The following is a 20,000-nucleotide window of genomic DNA, read 5'->3' on the forward strand; positions in this document are numbered from 1 at the left end:
ACATTCCCAATGCTATATAACATGAACATAGTTAAAAGTTTATTCCAAAAAAGAATTACAGGTTAAAATTCCAAAAATTGCACTTAGTTTTGCACTAGCCTAATGCTTGCTTGTTGCCCCTGGTTCTATGATAAAAACTTCCTGTTTTAAAGCGACCTAAATTATAACTTTCTTACATCAAAATCTCATATTAATTATGTCTCAAAACACTGGCTCAATAACAAGTTATTTTACTAAATTCTTCATTATCTTCAAAATTGATTGAAATAAAATCACTGTATTTCTATAGAAATATAGTTAAAAAAAAAAAAATCAAGTCAACTTCATAGTTATTAAACATTTCTTTAATGTTACGATTCTTAGAAATTTTCCATTCTGATGCAGTGCATCTTCCAGTTCCTCACATGTGCACATCTTTTAACCCTTTCATGACCATATTTCTGTCTTTGTTATAATTAATTTTGAAAATAATGAAAAATAATTTTTATATTATTGACGTGGTGTTTGAGACATAACTTAAAATATTCCATCATTATGAAATGTTTTACAGTAAATATGAATACTTAAACCTTATCTGGCTTAAATATTTTACCTATTTTTTTTTTATGTTCAAACTGATCAAATCCATCCTCTCACACCTACTTTACAATTTTAAAATTATCACATCATTGAAATCTTGAAGCTATGTGATAATACATGATTGATTCAAAACAATGTGAATAGTTAAGCATTATGTTTGACATGGTAATCTGAATGCTAAAAAGTTAAGGTGAGAAAAAGTTTGTGTATGTGGGTTGGTATTGAAAAGTATTAGAGAGACCTCAGAATTGACTCTATCAAGACATTTTTTTTTGTACAGAAATTTAACTGAAAAAAAACCAAAAAAACATTTACTAAATATGTTATATCACAACGTTTTATGAATTTAACTAAAGAATATTTGGGAGCCATTATTAATCTATACTATATATAAAACAGAGATGTGTGTGTAATCGCTTCTCACGTGAAAACGGCTTCACTATTTACTTCCATACTTGTCATACATGAATAATTTGACCTCGGATAAATCTTAGGCTCTTCATTTGATTTTTTTTTATCTCTAATTAAAAATAAATAATATTGCTTTATATTTAAGATTCACTTCTTTAAAAAGGTTTCTCAATGTCAACTTCCGGTACGGACGTGAAAAAACGGCGACGTCTCTCACTCTCTACTTTTAATGTTCGCTTTCTGTAAACAACTATGATCAATTACTGAAACACACATTTACGAAGTTCATAAATTTAAATATTCTGTACAAGATAGTTTTTAACTTGCTTTTATTTATACGATTTTTGACACCCCTTCACTGGCTCTGTCTGTCTCTCTGTCTGTCTCTGTCTGTCTGTCTCTCTCTCTCACGCACACGCGCGCATACACACATGTGTCTTTGTAAATATGTTTGTATATATTTATGTATGTGTGTGTTTGTAAGAGACAGAGTGTGAGTGAGTCAAGGGGTGTGTTGTCATATGCATCCATCATTTTTGGATGTATGTGTGCGTGTGTATGTGTGTGAGACAGAGTAAGAGAGCGGTGTGTATGTAGTACTAGCAGAGGCACCCGGCGTTGCTCGGGAATGAAATTGTTGCTTATATACTTGAAGAAAAAAAGGCAAAATATGCTGTATAGAAATTTGAGAGGACATTCTGTAGATGGACTCTCAGATGAATGATGGCTGGGTGCCTCTCATGAATGGGGAAAATTGAAGATGTGCCAAAAAGCCTCATTGGCAACGATCTCGCTCGAAAATCCTACAGGAGCCAGTCAGGCGGTACTGGCAACGGCCACGCTCAAAATGGTGCATCTCATGTGCCACCCGCACAAGAACCAGTCCAGGGGCACTGGCAACGATCTTACTTGGCTTGCCGGGTCTTCTCACGCACAGCCCATTTCCAAAGGTCTCGGTCCGTAGTCATCGCCTCGGTGAGGCCCAATGTACGAAGGTCTTGCCTCACCACCTCAGCCCAGGTCTTCCTGGGCCTACCTCTTCCACGGGTTCCCTCAACTGTTAGGGTGTGGCACTTTTTCACGCAGCTATCCTCCTCCATTCTCACCACATGTCCATACCAGCGCAATCGTCTCTCTTGCACGCCACAACTGATGCTTCTAATGTTCAGCTTTTCTCTCAAGATACTTACACTCTGACGGGTATTCACATTGACATTACACATCATAGTATATAGATATTGGTGATTATATATTTTTGTTTGTACACTATTCTATTACATGTAGGGTTGTTTTTTAAAAATTTACAATTATTGCTTTCAATAACATTTTACTATTTTGTACCTTCAAACTCCTCAAATCTTATATAAAAACAGATTTACACCTGAGCAGCTATAATGAGTACATTACTTGCAAAATTTCAACATTTCTTCATTGAACCAGTTAATTGAATATATAATAAATATAAAAATTCAGTTAATATTTCAATTAGTAAGATTGGTGGTTGTCTAATAGTTGATAATAATTGTCTTCGGCAGCAGAATCGTTAGCATGCTGGGCAAAATTCCACCGAGGTTGACTTTGCCTTTCATCCTTTCGGGGTTGATTAAATAAGTACCAGTTACGCACTGGGGTCAATGTAATCGACTTAATCCCTTTGTCTGTCCTTGTTTGTCCCCTCTATGTTTAACCCCTTGTGGGCAATAAAGAAATTAATAATTGTCTTGTTAAAATGACAGTATATTTCATATAAGTATTAAAACATTAATTAACACTAATAGAAATTTAATAGTAGTTGTTCTATTTAACTATTTACTATTACATCTCTTTAGTTGACCTTTTTGTTGTTGGTTGTTGGCATTGCAGAGACACTAACTTAACCATCTCTGCTCTGCCTGGGCTGTTTCCAGAAACAAGTGTCTAGCCCCAACTACTTATCACCTACTTATCTAGCCCCAATTACTTATCACCCAATTCCTTATCACCTACTTATCACTCGTGATTACACCATGAAGGAAAGAAAAGTCAGTAGGTTTGCAACATACATGAAGTTGCATAAGATGCCAGATATTAGTTGAATATAACTACTTACCTGCCTTAGGGTCCCTTCATCTGGATTTTCTGTAGGGTTTAACTTCCTTAGCTTTTTTTGTTGCAATTGTCCCTGTCTCTAGATATTGTTAGAAATATTAATGTTGAAACCTTATTGGCCCTTTCTTCAGTGAAATGTGACTCTTCCCTCCTTTTTTTAAACTCTTAGAAAGGAAGGGCAATGGCTACAATCCTTTACAGGGTTTTGGCAATGGTATTCAGTTTCTTTGTAGTAAGACACAATTAAAGTTTCTATGAATGTATAAGATTTTTTATAATTCTTAGGGAACCATTTAGATGGCATGTAGGTTAGCTACTGTTTGCTGATACACATGTCCACTTTCATCAACTGATATCGATTTCAGGCTACATAATTTTCGTTCAAAATTTAATTGTCCTTTTGTGGCTAGGGCAGGATGAAAAATATTGTTTCATAAAAGCTTGGTTTCATTGAATGATTTTATAGAATTTTGACATATCGTGAGAAATGGTTGCCCCCCTCTTTCTCTCTCTCTCTCTCTCTCTCTCTCTCTCTCTCTCTCTCTCTCTCTCTCTCTCTCTCTCTCACTCACTCTCTCTCTTTCTCTCTCTTTCTCTCTCTCTCTCTCTCTCTCTCTCTCTCTCTCTGTGAAAATCAAATTTGATCTGTCTTTCATCAATATCTTTTTCTCTTCATTTTTTAACTCTATTGCCAGGGTTGCAAACAAATATTTTAGTTTGTTGGTCCAATATATAAGTAGGTACTTCAAACTCATCTGAGGTCTTGAAACACCGTTGTGCTTTAATAAAATTATAAAAAGAAAATTGTTGCTTTCAATTAGAAAATGTAAGATGGTTGGTGTTAGAAAGGTCATATAGCCATAAAACCCCTGCCAAAACAGGTGAAACCTGGTGCAGTCTTCTGTCTAGCCATCTCCTGTCAAACTGTCCAACCCATGCCAGCATGGAAAATGGACGTTAAACGATGATGATGCTCAGTTGAAAAAGATTTACCAAAAATAGTTTTCTGGGGTTTTAAGTTTGTCAGCCTAGGTATGGGAGAAAAAAAAACTGGATAGAAGAGTCAATTAAGGGGAATAACTATGAATCAACTAAGTTACTGTGCAGTGATAGACAATGGTGTTTGCCAGCTATATGACAGGTTTACAAAACATGCAAGTCTCATTGAAGTTGTCATGATTACTTTGAAATTTCAGTAGTTCTGCTAAACTTCCATACCTCCCCTATTTCTTTTGCATACCCCTTGGGGTTTCTTGGTTTGAGAATTTTTGCTTTACACTATTTACTTATCAATATTCCAGCTTCCTGCGAAACCCCCAGAGGTTGCTGAATGGTCAGAACACAAGAATGCTGATGGCCGAGTCTATTACTATAATGCCAAAACAATGGAATCCACTTGGGATAAACCACAGGTTCTTATAGAATGGGATGGTAAGAATGAAGACGGAGTCTTTTATTCTATTTCCTTAATTTTTTGTTTTGTTTTTCAGCACCAGTCTCAGCAGATATCTATATGTATGGTCATGGTTGCATGGTAACTTAAGCAATCTTTGCTCTCGGGGTGTAAAATGGTTTGTAATTTAGATGTATATTTTTCTCTTCGAGTTTATTAACAACTTCTCGTCAATTTATTTACTTTATCTTGAGCATGAAATTTTTCACCCATTTAACCATGTGATCATGTTTTTTTTTTTTTTATAGTAACACTTGTTATAGGCATTCTCATTTCATAATTAACATAAATTTGGTTTCCATCATTACTACATCTTAAGTATAATCTCTTTTCTTTTAAGTTCTTGTTTACTAAGTATAACATGAATAATGTTCTGTTAATGTAATTCTTTGAAGATTTTCTCATTAAAATGGACAAAAATAAAATGATCAGGTGGTTATTTTCTTTACAATTTATAGTGTTTTCCACTTCCTTTATTTTATACAAGTCCTTTCTAGATATTTATTCTAAACAGTATTTTATTTTTTTATTTTTGCTGGCAGCTGTTACACTATTTGGAACTGATGGATAATGTTCAGATAAATTGCTCAGTAAGCTCAGTTGTTTACAATCTCCCTTAGATCCTTCTGAGGGAAACTCAAATAGATTACAATACAAAAAAGAAGAAAAAAAAGAAAAGCTCTAGTATTTAAATTTGGTATATGTGAAAGAAATTATCATAGTAGTGTAAAATCCTTTTACTGAAGTCTAATTTTATTAGATTGAACAAGGTAAACTTGAAAACAACTTGACTCTACAGCATTAAATATAAACTATAAAGAAAAGCTAATTTTGGCTAATTTTAATGTAATTATTTGACATTCAAGTTTTCTGGTACTTATTAGGTGTATGTTAACTACATAATTTGCTTTTTCAGTTTTTGGTTTGAAATGTATTATTTTGTGACATGAAGAAGGCAGTAGATCTACAAACTTGATACTGCTACTGAATAATGGCATTTTTTCGGTAGGATAAGATTTTAGATTATCAGGTTTCAAACATTTTATTAGAGAACTATTTATTTTCTATAAATAATTCTATAGTGAAACCCGTGTCTCAAATACTTTCTCTTAAAACTTTTCAGATGTAAAGTTTTAAATCCATTTAAGATAATATATTAAAAGGTTTCTGAACGTCAGTACGTCAGAGAAATGTTAATTTCTGTTTATGCTTTTTGAATGTTAAATAATTAGTGAAGCTCTTGAATTGTTGCATAAACAGTTGCTACATATTTAGTTTGAATAATGTTATTGTGGGCAGAATTAGGGAGAGGTTGTTAGATTGACACGTGTGATAAAGTGATGAACACATACCACACTATATTTTATTTATTGTCATCATTTTACATCCTTTTGAGAAAACGGAAGTAGAATGAGGATTTAATATAGTCACAATTTCAATGCAAAATGTATTGGCAGTATGTATTGATTCATATATACAGGGGTGGTCAAAAGTAGGTGTTATACAGTGGAATGTTCTTTCATGTCTCTATTTCTTTATTTGGATAAGAACTGGAAGGAACATTCCACTCTTATTAAGCAGCTGTATACCTAATTTTGCCCACCCCTGTACATTTGATTAGTTGGTTGAATACAAAATAAATATACAAAATAGCAGTCTGATTCATCACAGAGCATAATACTTGAAGATGTATGAAATGTGAACGCTCCTGTATCTGCTAAAGTTGGATTTGAATTCCTTTCATCTGGAATTTTGTCAGCAGTGAGGGTACAGGATTTATTTATGCTGTATATGCACAAACACACTTAAATTGTATACACAGATTTTGTTATTAGCTAATATTGTTAAGGATAATTTCACAAAGCTGGTGGTTGAAATTAATTTATTTGTTGATGATAAAAAAAAAGAAATGTTGATTTATTTTTGCTTGCTATCATGAAGTTAACATGACTGCTTATCACTGGTATATAGCCAAACTAGCACAGCTCCAGAAGCCTGACCCAGCTGCCACAGCCACTGAGTGTAGCACTCAGATTAACACGATGTTACAAGTAAATGGAACAGAAGAATCGGAGGAAATTCCCATGGAAACATTACCTTCAAAAGAAGAAGAAGAGAAAAGCGATGAGGTAAGAGAACAACAGTGGTGATTATCAGACTTGAATTGAAAGTATTTGGTTTCTATTTTCTGTGTTTAGTTCTTAAGCATTTTTGATATGGATCCATGATATCGGCATTGTCAACAATACATCTTATCATTGATGCAAAATAATTATGTAATTTGTTTTAGAGTAATTTTTGTTGTTTTACCGTTTCCCCCCCCCCCCCCCCCCCCCACCCCCTCCCTCAGTTCAAAATGTCCCCACCAATAAATTTATCATCAGTTTTTGAATCCAATGTTCATGTTAATATCTGTACAATAGGTACTTTATTTTAGTGGGGTTTTTACAGTTGGTGATACTAATCTCTGGGAAAGTTTCTACCTTAGATCACTACTTTTTTACTTGTTTCAGTCATGCTTTTTGTTGAGATAAAGTAAAATAAACTTTCAATTCAAAATCAGACATTTCATTCTTAATGACCTGATACAAGATATAAGAAAAAAAAAGGCAATCTGTTTTTGTCAATCTGTAGATCGTGGGCAAATTGGACTTGGTAAGGGTCTGATACTAGCGACCTTTGTTCACTTGGTGTTGTGCATTCCTGCATAGTTGGACTTGAAATGGTGAGAGAGGTAAATCTCAGTTTTAGATTTTGTACCGAAATACTTTAGCATTATTTTTTTTGTTTTTGTTTTGTCCCTACTGTTATGATGTGTCTTGTATTACCATTGTGTTTATTGATATTATAGAAGAGAAAATAAATGCCTTTTTTTCTTTTAGGATGAAAAGCAGAAAGAAAGTGAGGAAAAAACCGAAGAACAAAAGGCTGCTGATAAAGCTCGACCTGTTTCTAGTACCCCTGTTCCTGGAACCCCTTGGTAGGTTTTATATTCTATTAACTCTTACATACTCACCTGAATAAATAAAGTCTTGTTCCCATGTTTGAGTTATTAAGCAAATTTTATGTAGATTTTGGCCAAGTTTGTATACAGGCATGGCTGTGTGCTTTGCAACCATGGTTTCAGGTTCAGTCCCACTGTGCAACACCATGGGCAAGTGTCTTCTAACTCAAGACTGATCAATGCCTTGTAAATGAATTTGGTAGACAGAAACTGTGTTGTAGCCTATTGTGTGTAAATATATATATATATATATATACAAGTTAAGATTGTTTAAACATTCAAGCGATAGGCTAGAAGTATTTAAGCAACTAAGGGTTAATTAAATCCGAAGGCGCTCCTGGAGATTACCTGTGTGGTAATATATATATATATATATATATATATATATATATAAATATATATATATGTGTGTGTGTGTTTGTGTCTGTTCCCCCTACCATTACTTTACGACCAATGTTGGTTTGTTCACATCTCTGTAACCTAGCAGTTCAGCAAAAGTGACTGATATAAGTACTAGGGTTGATTTGTTTGAGTTAACCCTTCAAGGTGATGTCCCAGCATGGCTATAGTCAAATGACTGAAACATCATCAATCATCATCGTTAAATATCTAATGGCTAGTGTCTGTGAATAAATGTTATGTGTGTGTATACACATGCACATCTAAAGAAGTGGAGATGCATTGTTAATATTTTTGTTGTTTTTCTCTCAGTTGTATTAGTTGTCTATTGTAAACATTTCTCTCTTTCATATTCCAATGTTTTTATTTTACAGGTGTGTTGTTTGGACTGGAGATGGCCGAGTTTTCTTCTATAATCCTAGTCAGCATCTTTCTGTTTGGGAAAAACCTGAAGGACTTGTTGGTCGTGCAGATGTTGAACGAATGCTACAAGGTCCACCAGGTGGCTCTCCAGCTGATAAAAGTAAATATATGCTTATTGGAAAATTTAAACCAAGTTTATGTCCTCTAAGAATTTAGTGAAGTGAATTTGTGTGTCACTGCCATTGGCTTAAATGGTTTTTGTAGCATATCTAGGATTTTGACATACCTCCTTATGTTGAGTCATATCTCTTTTACATTTTGCTCAACATTGTGCTCAAATTTGCTTATTCTCTTAAAGTGTCATCTGAAATATTTCATTTCCCATCTTGTCTCAAGAGGGTTGTTGGGGTAATGTCCTGAAGCACATCTTCCATCAGGTCCTGCCAGAAGCAGCTGTCTTCGCTTGATCTGGCTGCATCCCCAAGCATGACCAATCGAACTCGTGGATGTTATCCAATCATCTTGCTTGTGATCTACCCCTGGGTCTCCTGTTAGTTTTGTCTATAAAACCTGTCCACTGATTTTCTCCTGAGGCAATCTTCCCACATGTTCATAATATCGAAGCTGTGATCTCTCAATTTGAAGAAGTAATAGCTTTACCTGGAGCATCTCTCTGATCTTCAAATTCTGAAATATGATTACTGTATTTGCCGATTTGTGGCATACTTATTTTTAAATGTGTCAAAAAATTGCCCTGCATCTAATGCGGCTTTATTACACTAGAAACTGCAAAGTAATTTTACTATTGATAATCCTTTAAGAATAATGTCTTTCTAAAAACATTGGTAGTTTGAAATTTATTTTCGTGCATAATGTATGAAGTATGTGGCCTAGTTGTTAAGGTGCTGTAGTCATGATTGCAAGATCATGGGTTCGATTTTCAGACTGGTTGTATATTGTTTTTGGGCAAAGCACTTAATTTCATGTTTGCTCTGATCCACTCCATTGTAATTGGGTAACCTTGTGACAGATTGGCCTACAGGGATGAGACTGTCACTCAGGAAAATTGCCCAAATGGTGGTCTTGTGAGCCATGTTTTATATTCAGTGATCAAAAGGATGAATAGAATAATTTGTTCTGTGATTCCTGACTGGTTGCGAATGGTTGTTGGTTGTTCAACCCTGTCAAAGCATGACTTGAACATTTAAGATAGATAAATCTTTTGAATAATTAGCTGACTTTCATCAGTGATTAGTTGTAATCTGATGACTCTGTATGGTTGGGTAGAGATGTTGACACTTTCTTTCAAGAAATGAAAAAGATTTGGAAACCTGTGTCCTTACGCAATTATAGCCATGTAGTTGTTCCTCACTTCATTTTCACTTTCTGTCTATCAAATTAGTATTATTACTTTTGATCTGTTGGATTAAGTTCAATATAGTCTCCTTCCCCAGCTGTTGAAAATGTTAGCCTAAACTGCTCAACTTGTATGCCCCATTTTGTTTATTTTCTCCACTCTGATCACTGCATTTTGAACTATAGTAATTAACCACAGTACTTGGTTCTGTTTTCCCAGAAAAGAAAGAGGAAGAAGATGAAGACGAACCTGCTACCAAAAAAAAGAAGTAAGTTTTAGTTTTCATTTAACTTTCCATTACCATCTACCATTTATCTTTCTCTGTTGCTTGTCATCAGTCCCAATTATCCCAGATCATCTGTCAGTGACATCAATTAATCACTCTTACAATTGTCTACGTTTGTTACTATTCACCAATCTTTCTCTGTTTTACTGTCATACTTTTGCTTGTATACCTCTTTCCTCTTATAAACAATAGTATTTAAAACTATTTAAATCTTAGATTTAGATTTATTTTGTACATAGTATTAATGAGTGTTAAGATTAAATTACTCTGATTGTTTATTCCTGCTTCAGTTCAGGTCAAGCTACAATCAAAATTGTTCCATCTGTGATCATCTTATCTTTCCTGTATGCTCATGTGTATCTAGAACTCATCATCCAATGTGCAACCCCCCACCTTACTTTTTTCAAACAGCAATGTGTAATTTGAGCAAACTGAGTGATTGCATAGAGTGTCCCTCAGTGGTACAAAGATTGTTTTGTACTGTGAGAAATCTGATAAAAATTTTATTAGAAATTGAAATTTAGTGGATCTGATTTTATGTTTTCAGAATTGATAAAGATGAAAGCAAGTTAGATGATAAGAGAGAAACTATAAAACAGATTGATGCTGGTAAGGAAGCTGCTATAGAGGCTGAAGTTCAAGCAGCAAGGCAGAGAGCTATAGTACCTTTGGAGATTCGGATGAAACAGTTCAGAGATATGTTGGCAGAGAAAGAGGTAGGTTTGTTCCTTTGTTTAACGTTAATTTTCTTAATGCTAGCCTAGATTTATTTTGAGATAGGATTTTGTGGCTTGATGCTCTTTATGTTGTCAGCCCTTATCTGTTTTTCAAGTAAGGAATCTCATTCCTCGTGTGTTTAAAAATGCAAAACCGGCCAAACATTTGACTGGGGGAAATCCAGTAACTTTGTCACTTGCATGTAGCTCAGTTATTCTCAGACAACCACAATTGTAAATCACATACACCCACTCACATACGACAGGCTTCTTTCAGTTTCTCTCTACTGAATTCACTCATAAAGGTTTGGTTGCCCAAGGATGTAGCAGAAGACCCTTGCCAAAGGTCCTGTGCAATGAGGCTGAATCCAAAACCATGTGGCGGAGAAGTGAACTTCTTCACCACGCAGTCATGCCTGTATCTATGTTAATAAACAAATGATGTACTTTTGAAATTTCTATTGTAATGAATTGATTGGGGAAAAAGAAAATGTCATTGAATGCAGTTCTTTGAAGCAAATAACAATGTTGTTGATGATAATTATATATCATATCACTTCTAGAATAAGAACGGGCTGGGTAAAGTTCAGACAGTTACTTTTGTTGATAACTAAGGGCTTCTCCCTCAGAGTGAAAGGCAGATTGTATGATGCTTGTGCATGTACAGCTATGCTACATGGCAGTGAAACATGGGATATGACTACAGAGGACTTGTAAAGCCTTACCCATCCAGCATGCTCTGCTGGTTGGGTAATGTCAGTCTGCATGTATGACAGAGTGTAAATGATTTAAGAGGAAAACAGTATAAGGGGCATCGAATGTGTGCAAGAGCGAAGACTGCACTGGCATGGTCATGTGATGCATATGAGTGAGGACAGCTGCTTACAGAAGTGCTGATCTCTAACTGAAGGGAACTTGTGGAAGAGGTAAACCCAGGAAGATGCGGGATGAAGTGGTGAGAAAGGATCTTCATATGCTGGGCCTCACTGAGACGACAAGGGACTGGGACTCATGGCAATTTGCTGTAGTTATGAAGACAGTAAAATTGTGGCCATCCCTACATATTGGCATGTCCTTTATAGCCATTCCCCACTCCCTCTCGAGACGTCTTTGTCTTGCAGGTGCCAGTGCCATGCAAAATGCACTTGTGCTGGTGTCATGTAAAATGTACTCCTGCCATTGGCACGTAAAAAGCACCCAGCACACTGTGTGAAGTGGTTGGCATTAGGAAGGGCATCCAGCCGTAAAAACTATGCCAAAACAGACAATTGGAGTCTGGACAGCTCTGCAGCTGGTCAGCTCCTGTCAAACCGCCCAACTTGTGCCAGCATGGAAAATGGACATGAATGGCGATGACTTCTCTGCCCAAGTGACAGAATTCATTTGAGCTGATTTGAGACTGGTGATTCTTTTCTTTTTTGTTTAGGTGTCTGCATTTTCCACTTGGGAGAAAGAATTACACAAGATTGTGTTCGATACAAGATATTTATTATTGACATCAAAAGAGCGTAAACAGGTGTTTGAGCAATATGTTAAGGAACGAGCTGAAGAAGAAAGACGGGAGAAACATCGCAAACTGAAGGAGAAAAGGGAATCATTCAGGATGCTGATGGAAGAGGCAAAGTTGCACGGCAAGTAAGTGCAGTACATTTGTAGCTTTATATTCCAAGGTATCTTATATCCTACCTTTGTTTATTTAGAGTTTTTCTCTCCTTTTGATGAAATTTCTATATCTGTGATAGAAATTGCATACACTGTTTTTTAGTTTAACTAATTTTCTTTCCATTGGTTCCTAAGGCATATTGAGGTAAAGTTTCTGTATTGCTGACCATAAGGTCATTAGTTCAAATCTCACCTTTGTCCATAGAATAGTGCATTTCTTCATCATTTCTGGATTGCATCCTCTTAGTAGGTAAATGATTTATGGCACAATCCCCTTCATACCAGCAACATTCTGCAGAACAGACATCCGTTTATTTGTCATAGTGCTAACATTATTAATTCCAGTTTTTCTTCATTGGCAAAGAAAAATATCCTTTTATTTGTTTCGGTCATTTGACTGCAGCCATGCTGGGGCACTGCCTTGAAGGATTTTAGTTGAACAAAACGACCCCTACCTTATTTTTAAAACCTCGTACTTATTCTATTGGTCTCATTTGCCAAACAGCTAAGTTACAGGGATGTAAACACTCCAAAACCAGTTCTCAAACAGTGATTGAGGAGGGGAACAAACAAACACACACACACAATGGGCTTCTTTCAGTTTCCATCTGTCAAATCCACTTGCAAGGCTATAGTAGAAAACACTTGCTCGAGGTGTCACACAGTGGGACTGAACTTGGAACCATGTAGTTGGGAAGCAAGCTTTTTACCACACAGCCATGCCTGCATCTGTATATATTTTAGCAATTTCTCTTACATTTTCCGTTAGTTATGGCAGAAAAACATCTTTTTCTGTCAGTTGTAGGTGTGATTTGTTGGTGAAACAAAATTTTGGATATTATTTCTAACTTTGTGCTTTTCTTTTGTTTGTTTGTTTTTTTCAGGTCATCTTTCAGTGATTTTGCAGCTAAATATGGTAAAGACGAGCGTTTCAAGGGGATTGAAAAGATGAGAGAGCGTGAATCTATGTTCAGTGATTATGTATCTGAACTTCGCAAAAAGGAGAAAGAAGAGAAGTCTACCCAGAAAGAGAGGGTATGTGTTTAAAGTTGGTGTGTTAGCAGCTGACCTGGTTATACATACACATATATATATATATATATATAAATATTATATATATATTTTTTACTTGTTCTTCATTTATATTATTTTATTCTTGTAATTCTTTAATTCCTCAAATTCCAAAGAGAAACATAATTGCTTGAACAGATAAATTTAATGAATGTTTTAGCCCATCTTTGACTAGGAAACGAGTATACAGAGTATATATATATCAAAATAATTGTAAAAAAAAAAAAGAAAGTATGTCTATTATATGAAACAACCTTTGAATTGGCCGATTCCTTGTTTCCTTTCAGCTTCTGCTTGCAGTCTGGGTTGAAAAAAAAGCCTTTTCTTTTTGTTTTTATTATATATAATCTAATGCTATCTATTGTTTTCAGGAATCTTCTCCAAATAACATTTTTCATGCCTTCTTGTATTTTCTAAAATGTTATACTCTGTTAGTTCTTATGTTTGACTCCCAGACTCATTTTACCTATAATAATGATGATAATAATAACGATCATTAATCATAATGAGCTGAAAGTTGAAGGCTATGTGAACATATATATATATATATTTCTTTTTTTTTTTTTTTTTTGCTATCTCACCCATGTTTAATGCATTGGATTTCATTGTTCTACATGTTAAGTGCTTTCACATTAATGATATATATATATATCTTGTATTTCCAATGCAACATACACTTGTGTCTTTTTATAAAATATTTTTTCTTATTTTTGTATTAAATATTTTGATCACAGATAAGGCAACTGATTCAACCTCTATTAACTGACATTACTTGGTTATATAATAATAATAATAATAAATAATAATAATAAATATTGTTGCATGATATGAAATTTTTTAGTTAGACAAGCAATTAGTAAGTCAGTAAAGGTCATTAGTATTTTCAGTAATTGTCACATTTTTTTCCCCCCCGTGAAATATTAACGGTTTGGAATTCTGTAATATTACTTACTAAATGTGCACTTTATCTTGAGAGTAATAGTAATATAACTATATAATTCATCTTTTGTAAATCCCTCATTATGCTATGTACCTGGCAATTTCTCAGTAAAGAACCAATCTACTTCTTAATAAGTGTAACTCATTCCAATAAGCTTTTCACTGAAGTAATTTTGTAATTGTTCTCACATTTGTTAAAATTGTAAGTGTTCATAAGAATGTTTGGGTAGATTGCAGTTTGCCAGTCACTAGAGATAAGTTTTTATTTTTTTAACTTTTCTTTTTGCTTTTTTTTTTACATATAAATATTTTATACATCACATACTTTTAATTAATATTTAAAATTAATTTTTACTAGGTTTTTAGTTATTTCTGTTTAACTGTTAAATGAGATAAAATATAGCATCTATGATTAATTCATTTCCTTAATTTTTTTTTAATAAGTTTATTAAATTCTAAGTAAATGTTTATATTAAGCATAATTTTATAATTAGCTTTATTGAGGAACTGTAAATAAATTAACAATTTTAAAAATATCATTGTAATGAACTTTAAATAAGAAAGTAATAATTATTATCAGTTTCCTTCTAAATAATTTAAGTGTATTTTATTAGTTAGTAATCTTCATAGTTGTAACTCTCATATGTATATATATATATGTATCAACAATAGGTTTAAAACTTGTTAGAGCAGCTGTTCTATCTGTGATGTTGTATTTAACACAAGAGGCTGGTGAACTGCAAGTCAACCCAATTTTTATGATGTTCTAACTATTTAAAAAGTGTTTGAGTTTCAATATTTTTCTGATGAATAATTTTATGTCCCTTTCAAAAGAAAGCCTTGCAGTTACAGTCAAGTAAGGCCCGAGGTTGAATTTGTCGATGTGCAGTCTCAGTTGCATTGAGTTATGGATATTTCGTCAGCCATTCCAGACGAATTGCTCTGGCGCATACATAGCCAATAGGCTATATCAGTGACTGGTATTTGTTTCTTCTGTATCTTTTGTTTGAATGAACTTTGTTAGGGTTTTTACATGATAATCTAATTGGGGTCATTCCATTCCATGTCATAATAACAACAACAATAACTGTTAGAAAATTTTGTAATTTTCACTTTTTAATCTTTTTTTTTAAAAAAAGGTTCCACATAAATATATAGATATTTAGTTAAGTTTTTATTAAAAGTTAATATTAAATGTTAAATTTAATGCCTTATATTTCTATAATTTCTTAATAGTTGTTAGTTTAAAATATTTGCATATGATAATAATGTATTAGTCGTGTCAACTTTTAGAATCTTTTATGAATGATATTCCATTTGCATGTAAGTAATTTTGCCATGTTTAATTTTTAGAACTACTTTTAGCTGTAGTTTACATATTTCACTTGTAATTTCACTTTTAATAGAAACTTCTGCAACTTATTTATAATCAAATTTAAGTAAGAAAATCAAAACTAAATCAAAGCTCACGAGCCCATTTTCTTTTACAATTGAATTTCTATTATGTGCAATTTTAATATTTTGCATAATTATTCCTTGTGGCTCATATTAAAACTGACAAAACCAAACTAATATCAGTTGATGTTACAAAGATATTTAACTTAAAATATTCAGTTGGCACTAAACGGCAATTTCTATTGTTCTCAGTTAACATCTTTTATTAACATTGACAATTATTTTAAATTAATACAATCTTGCTAAAATAACATTATGTTTTAGTATGTTTTATAGCCTTCAGTTCTGTAATCTCTTTGAATATCTAAAACTTTGTAGTTAACTAAATAATCATTAAACATATTGATAGTGACTTTTTTTTGTTACTTTTCTTTTTGTGTATGGAATGACCCTGTCATATTAAGTTGAAGTTTACATATTAAAATTAGTAAACTTGGCTCATTGTGTGCGATTACTGATAATCTTAGTATGTTGGTGTGTGAATGTTTCCACTCTTTATGCCACCAGCAGTCTAGAGTCACTTGCAGATAAAAACGAGTGATTCTTGTGAAACCAATATTGGCCTTGTATTTCTCAAGAGATTCATGTGCTGGTTGTTTACTTCTAAAATGTTCTATACATTCATATCTTATCTCCATGGACTTGATTTTTGTTCAAACCGTAATACTTTTAATTGGGATATCAATATGTCAGCATTGTTAGTGTTTTTATGAACCACTTAAACGGAAAGGTTTGTCAGACTTGTGAGTTTGATGAGCAGAAAGACCACTATCCTGTGCTGCATGTATGTGTGTTTGTCTATCTATGCATTGGCATTCACCTACACAGATATGCTCTTGCCCACTAGAAAACAAAACGACACTTTCAGATTTCAGGCTCTGGCTAAAATCTTGAATTCATTTTTTAATTTCTTCATAATGGAATTAAAAAAATTTGTTATAAAAAAAAAAAGGTTCTTTCATTTTCGTTTGGTCTCCAGTCATAAATCAGATAGGATGTTTTTAAAATTAACTAACAAAGAAGGATTAAACATTAAGATTTTAAGTCTAAAAGAAAAATTGGTTTACCCATAATGTAAACAATTTTATAAATACATATTTGTTTTACAAACTGCTCAGTTACAAATGGACTTGGACTTTTCACTTATTTGTACTTCATTTTAAGTTGTAAAATTTGCAAGAGACAAATTGATAATTTTGTTATGGGAAGAAAATTGATTCATAGCAGCCTGTTAGACATATCTATCTATCTATCTATCTAGATGTATTTCATTTCGATATATTATATCTCAACATTGCTTTCATTTGCTTAAAACAAGTTCATGGAGAACAGATATGTTATTTCAATTGATTTTATCCATTTCTCCATCCCATGTGTATTTTTTGAAATCTGTTAAATATCATCCTACAAACTTATGTGTATATGTTTTAAGATAGACATTTATATCTATCCAGTTTGTGCAGTATTTTTATGGTGTTTGTGTGGGCATCCACCATTTAACTTTTGTACTTTGCAAGTGACAAATTCCACATGTATTATTTTAGCTACTGTATCATATGTTTCAGTATGTTTGTTTATATGTTTCACTTAATTATTTGTAGCTAGTAGTAATGATTGAAATATTTTGACCATTTAAATCTTTAATTCCTAATTATTCAACGTATGGTGAGCTTGTAATTTGATTATTAATTTTATGAATAATAGCTGTTTCGCAGTAATGCCAATATACTTTACATTCAGACAGTGAAAAATACAATTACTATAATACACATATATACATGCATGCAAATATACATACATGTATGTATGTGTGTATGTTTACATGCATGCATATGTATAATGTATGTATGTACATATGCATATATGTACATATATGTATATACATATGTATATGTATGTATTTACATATGTAGGTATGTGTGTATATATATCTGTGTCTGTATATATGTGTATATGCGTACGTATGCATATGTATGTTTGAAAATATGCATGTGTATGTGTGTGCGTATTTGCTTATGTATGTGCATATATTTATGTACATGTGTGTATGTGTGTAGATGTTATGCATGTAGTTATGTATGTAGAAGTCTGCATTTATGAATTTTTATGTATATATATGTTTGTATGTCTATATTTGTGTGTATATATGTGTGTGTATGTATATGCATATGTATACAAGTTTGTGTGTGTGTTTATGTATATATTTGTATATATATATGTGTATATTTTTACACATGTATGTATGCTTATATATATGTGTGTGTGTACAGATGTGTGTGTGTATGTATATATATATATGTATATACATACACGTGTACATGTGTACATATATATGCATTTGGGCTAGGATAATCGCAAACTTTTTTTTTTATATAAGAAAAGAAATTCAATTAAATTGCATTTTATTTATTTCTACATATAACTCATTGAAGAGTGATTTTATATAATGAAAATGATCAAAAATTATTTTGTACTTGTTATTAGCATACATTTGCAACAAGAACAACCGTAAAATTGCATTCCAATCTTTACGGTTTGTAATCACAATCAAATTAAGTACAAATGAGCAAGTTGTAAAATTTCAAATTGATAAAGAGAGTAAAAACAAAATCTACTACTTTTGATAATGTTGAATTTGATCATATTCCTATGATAATATGCAAAGTATTACCTTGTTTTATTTAAAACTTTCATATATTGAATAGCCAAAAAAAAGTACATCTAAACTTAACATATGTTGGCATCAAGACTGTTTCACACAATATATATATATACATACAAAAACTAAACTCATAGCTGTTGAGAAAACACTAGTAATTTCAAAATTACCCACAATAGAAAATGCTTCTTTTTGTCTATAACTGTAGAAATCTTTGAATCTCATTGAATATTATTATTATTATTATTTCTTCTACAATTAAAACTTCAACCAAAGCACAGGCCAGAGACAGCTGAGTAAAGCTGAGAGCTGCCAATACTGTAATCATTTTTGTTTTTCAGAAATATTTTGGCCTTCACTTGGAGTTTAATCAAAAGAAAAAGAAAAGAAAAAAAAAATGAAAACTCTCCTTTTCTTTTGATATTGACATCTTCATATTTTTGGTGTAATTTGTATATTGCCAAATTAAAAAATTTTTTTTTGTTTTTTGTTATTTTCTCCCTACATCGATATTGTTAGAAATAGGTAACTTTAAAGTTGATACACGTGTAACTACAATCTCCTGCTCCTTTTTAAATAGTGAAAGAATGAATGAATATCGAAATATCAAAGTCAATTCATTTTTCTACAAATTTTATCAGATATTATTTAGGTTCTTTAAAGTACTTCCTGGGTAGCCTTAGACATTCTGTAAAATTGTGTTATCAGTTTCTTTGTGTTTTCTCTGTTAGTGTCATGTTAGTTAAACTTACCTTAGTTTCTTAGGCTTTCTTTGTCAGTATGAAACACGTACACTTCACGGCTTGCAGGTAGATCTGAATATTTTTCAAATGAATATTTAAATGAAAACAATAGGGACTCTGTCAGAAATCCTGACACATACACACACAATATCAATGTGTCCTTAAAAATAAAAACAACAGCATTGAATGAAAGAAAACTGTAGATAAGTAGTTCTATTTATTAAGCAGCATGACTAATTCTGAAGCTTTATGGAACCCACCTTTCCACAAAAAAGAAAGCTATCTTTGTAGAAATTGAAGTTAAAGATTAGAGGTGTGTATATACATACACACACATACAATATACTAGTGTGGCCATGGTTCAAGAGTGAGCCACCTCTTATAACACTTTTATAACACTTCTCATGCCTTCATGCAATTGTCAAGGCCCGAAGATTGCATGAAGGCACCATGTGTTAAAAAATGCTGAGTTGCTTTCATCACATGAAACTATTAGTAGCTTAAAAATATATGTTTATTAAATAATACTTAACTCACCAGATGGAATACTTTTTTTGTTGGTCTTACCATCACAGAACAGTACACACATACACACACACACATCATTCAGATGCCCTTCCTGTTGTAAACCCTTACCTGTTGTTCAGGCAAAGGAGTTTTCACTCTACCCATCTTTGAAAGTGAAGATCAGTATATATTTACACAGGAAGGATGTCAACAAGCATCATTGTTCCTAGGGTAGTGTAAACATTAACGTTGACATCCATCAATATACACACTCTCATGGAAAATTCTTGAATTGAACCATCAAGGAT

General features: G+C 32.8%; 1 protein-coding gene across 12 annotated transcripts in view; it reads left to right on the forward strand.

Annotated features, from left to right (window-relative positions):
- LOC106876133 (transcription elongation regulator 1) overlaps window positions 1-20,000 on the forward strand; it is a 78,572-nt gene that overhangs the window by 46,309 nt on the left and 12,263 nt on the right. For 5 of the 12 annotated variants that reach the window (XR_016242909.1, XM_089356580.1, XM_089356582.1 and 2 more), the window contains 8 exons: window positions 4,380-4,509; window positions 6,503-6,660; window positions 7,414-7,511; window positions 8,309-8,457; window positions 9,853-9,922; window positions 10,488-10,656; window positions 12,083-12,291; window positions 13,203-13,353. Coding sequence is in view for 8 of the 12 variants with exons in the window: in XM_089356580.1 (XP_089212706.1) it covers window positions 4,380-4,509; window positions 6,503-6,660; window positions 7,414-7,511; window positions 8,309-8,457; window positions 9,853-9,922; window positions 10,488-10,656; window positions 12,083-12,291; window positions 13,203-13,353 (1,134 nt within the window). In the remaining 4 variants the exon portion in view is untranslated. Of the gene's footprint in view, window positions 1-4,379; window positions 4,510-6,502; window positions 6,661-7,413; window positions 7,512-8,308; window positions 8,458-9,852; window positions 9,923-10,487; window positions 10,657-12,082; window positions 12,292-13,202; window positions 13,354-15,162; window positions 15,309-20,000 lie in introns of all 12 variants that reach the window. The other 7 variants (XM_089356581.1, XM_089356583.1, XM_089356585.1 and 4 more) reach the window with 3 other exon arrangements.

Source organism: Octopus bimaculoides, chromosome 8 (assembly GCF_046866305.1).
Source record: "Octopus bimaculoides isolate indiv1 chromosome 8, ASM4686630v1, whole genome shotgun sequence".
Lineage (NCBI taxonomy): Eukaryota > Metazoa > Mollusca > Cephalopoda > Octopoda > Octopodidae > Octopus > Octopus bimaculoides.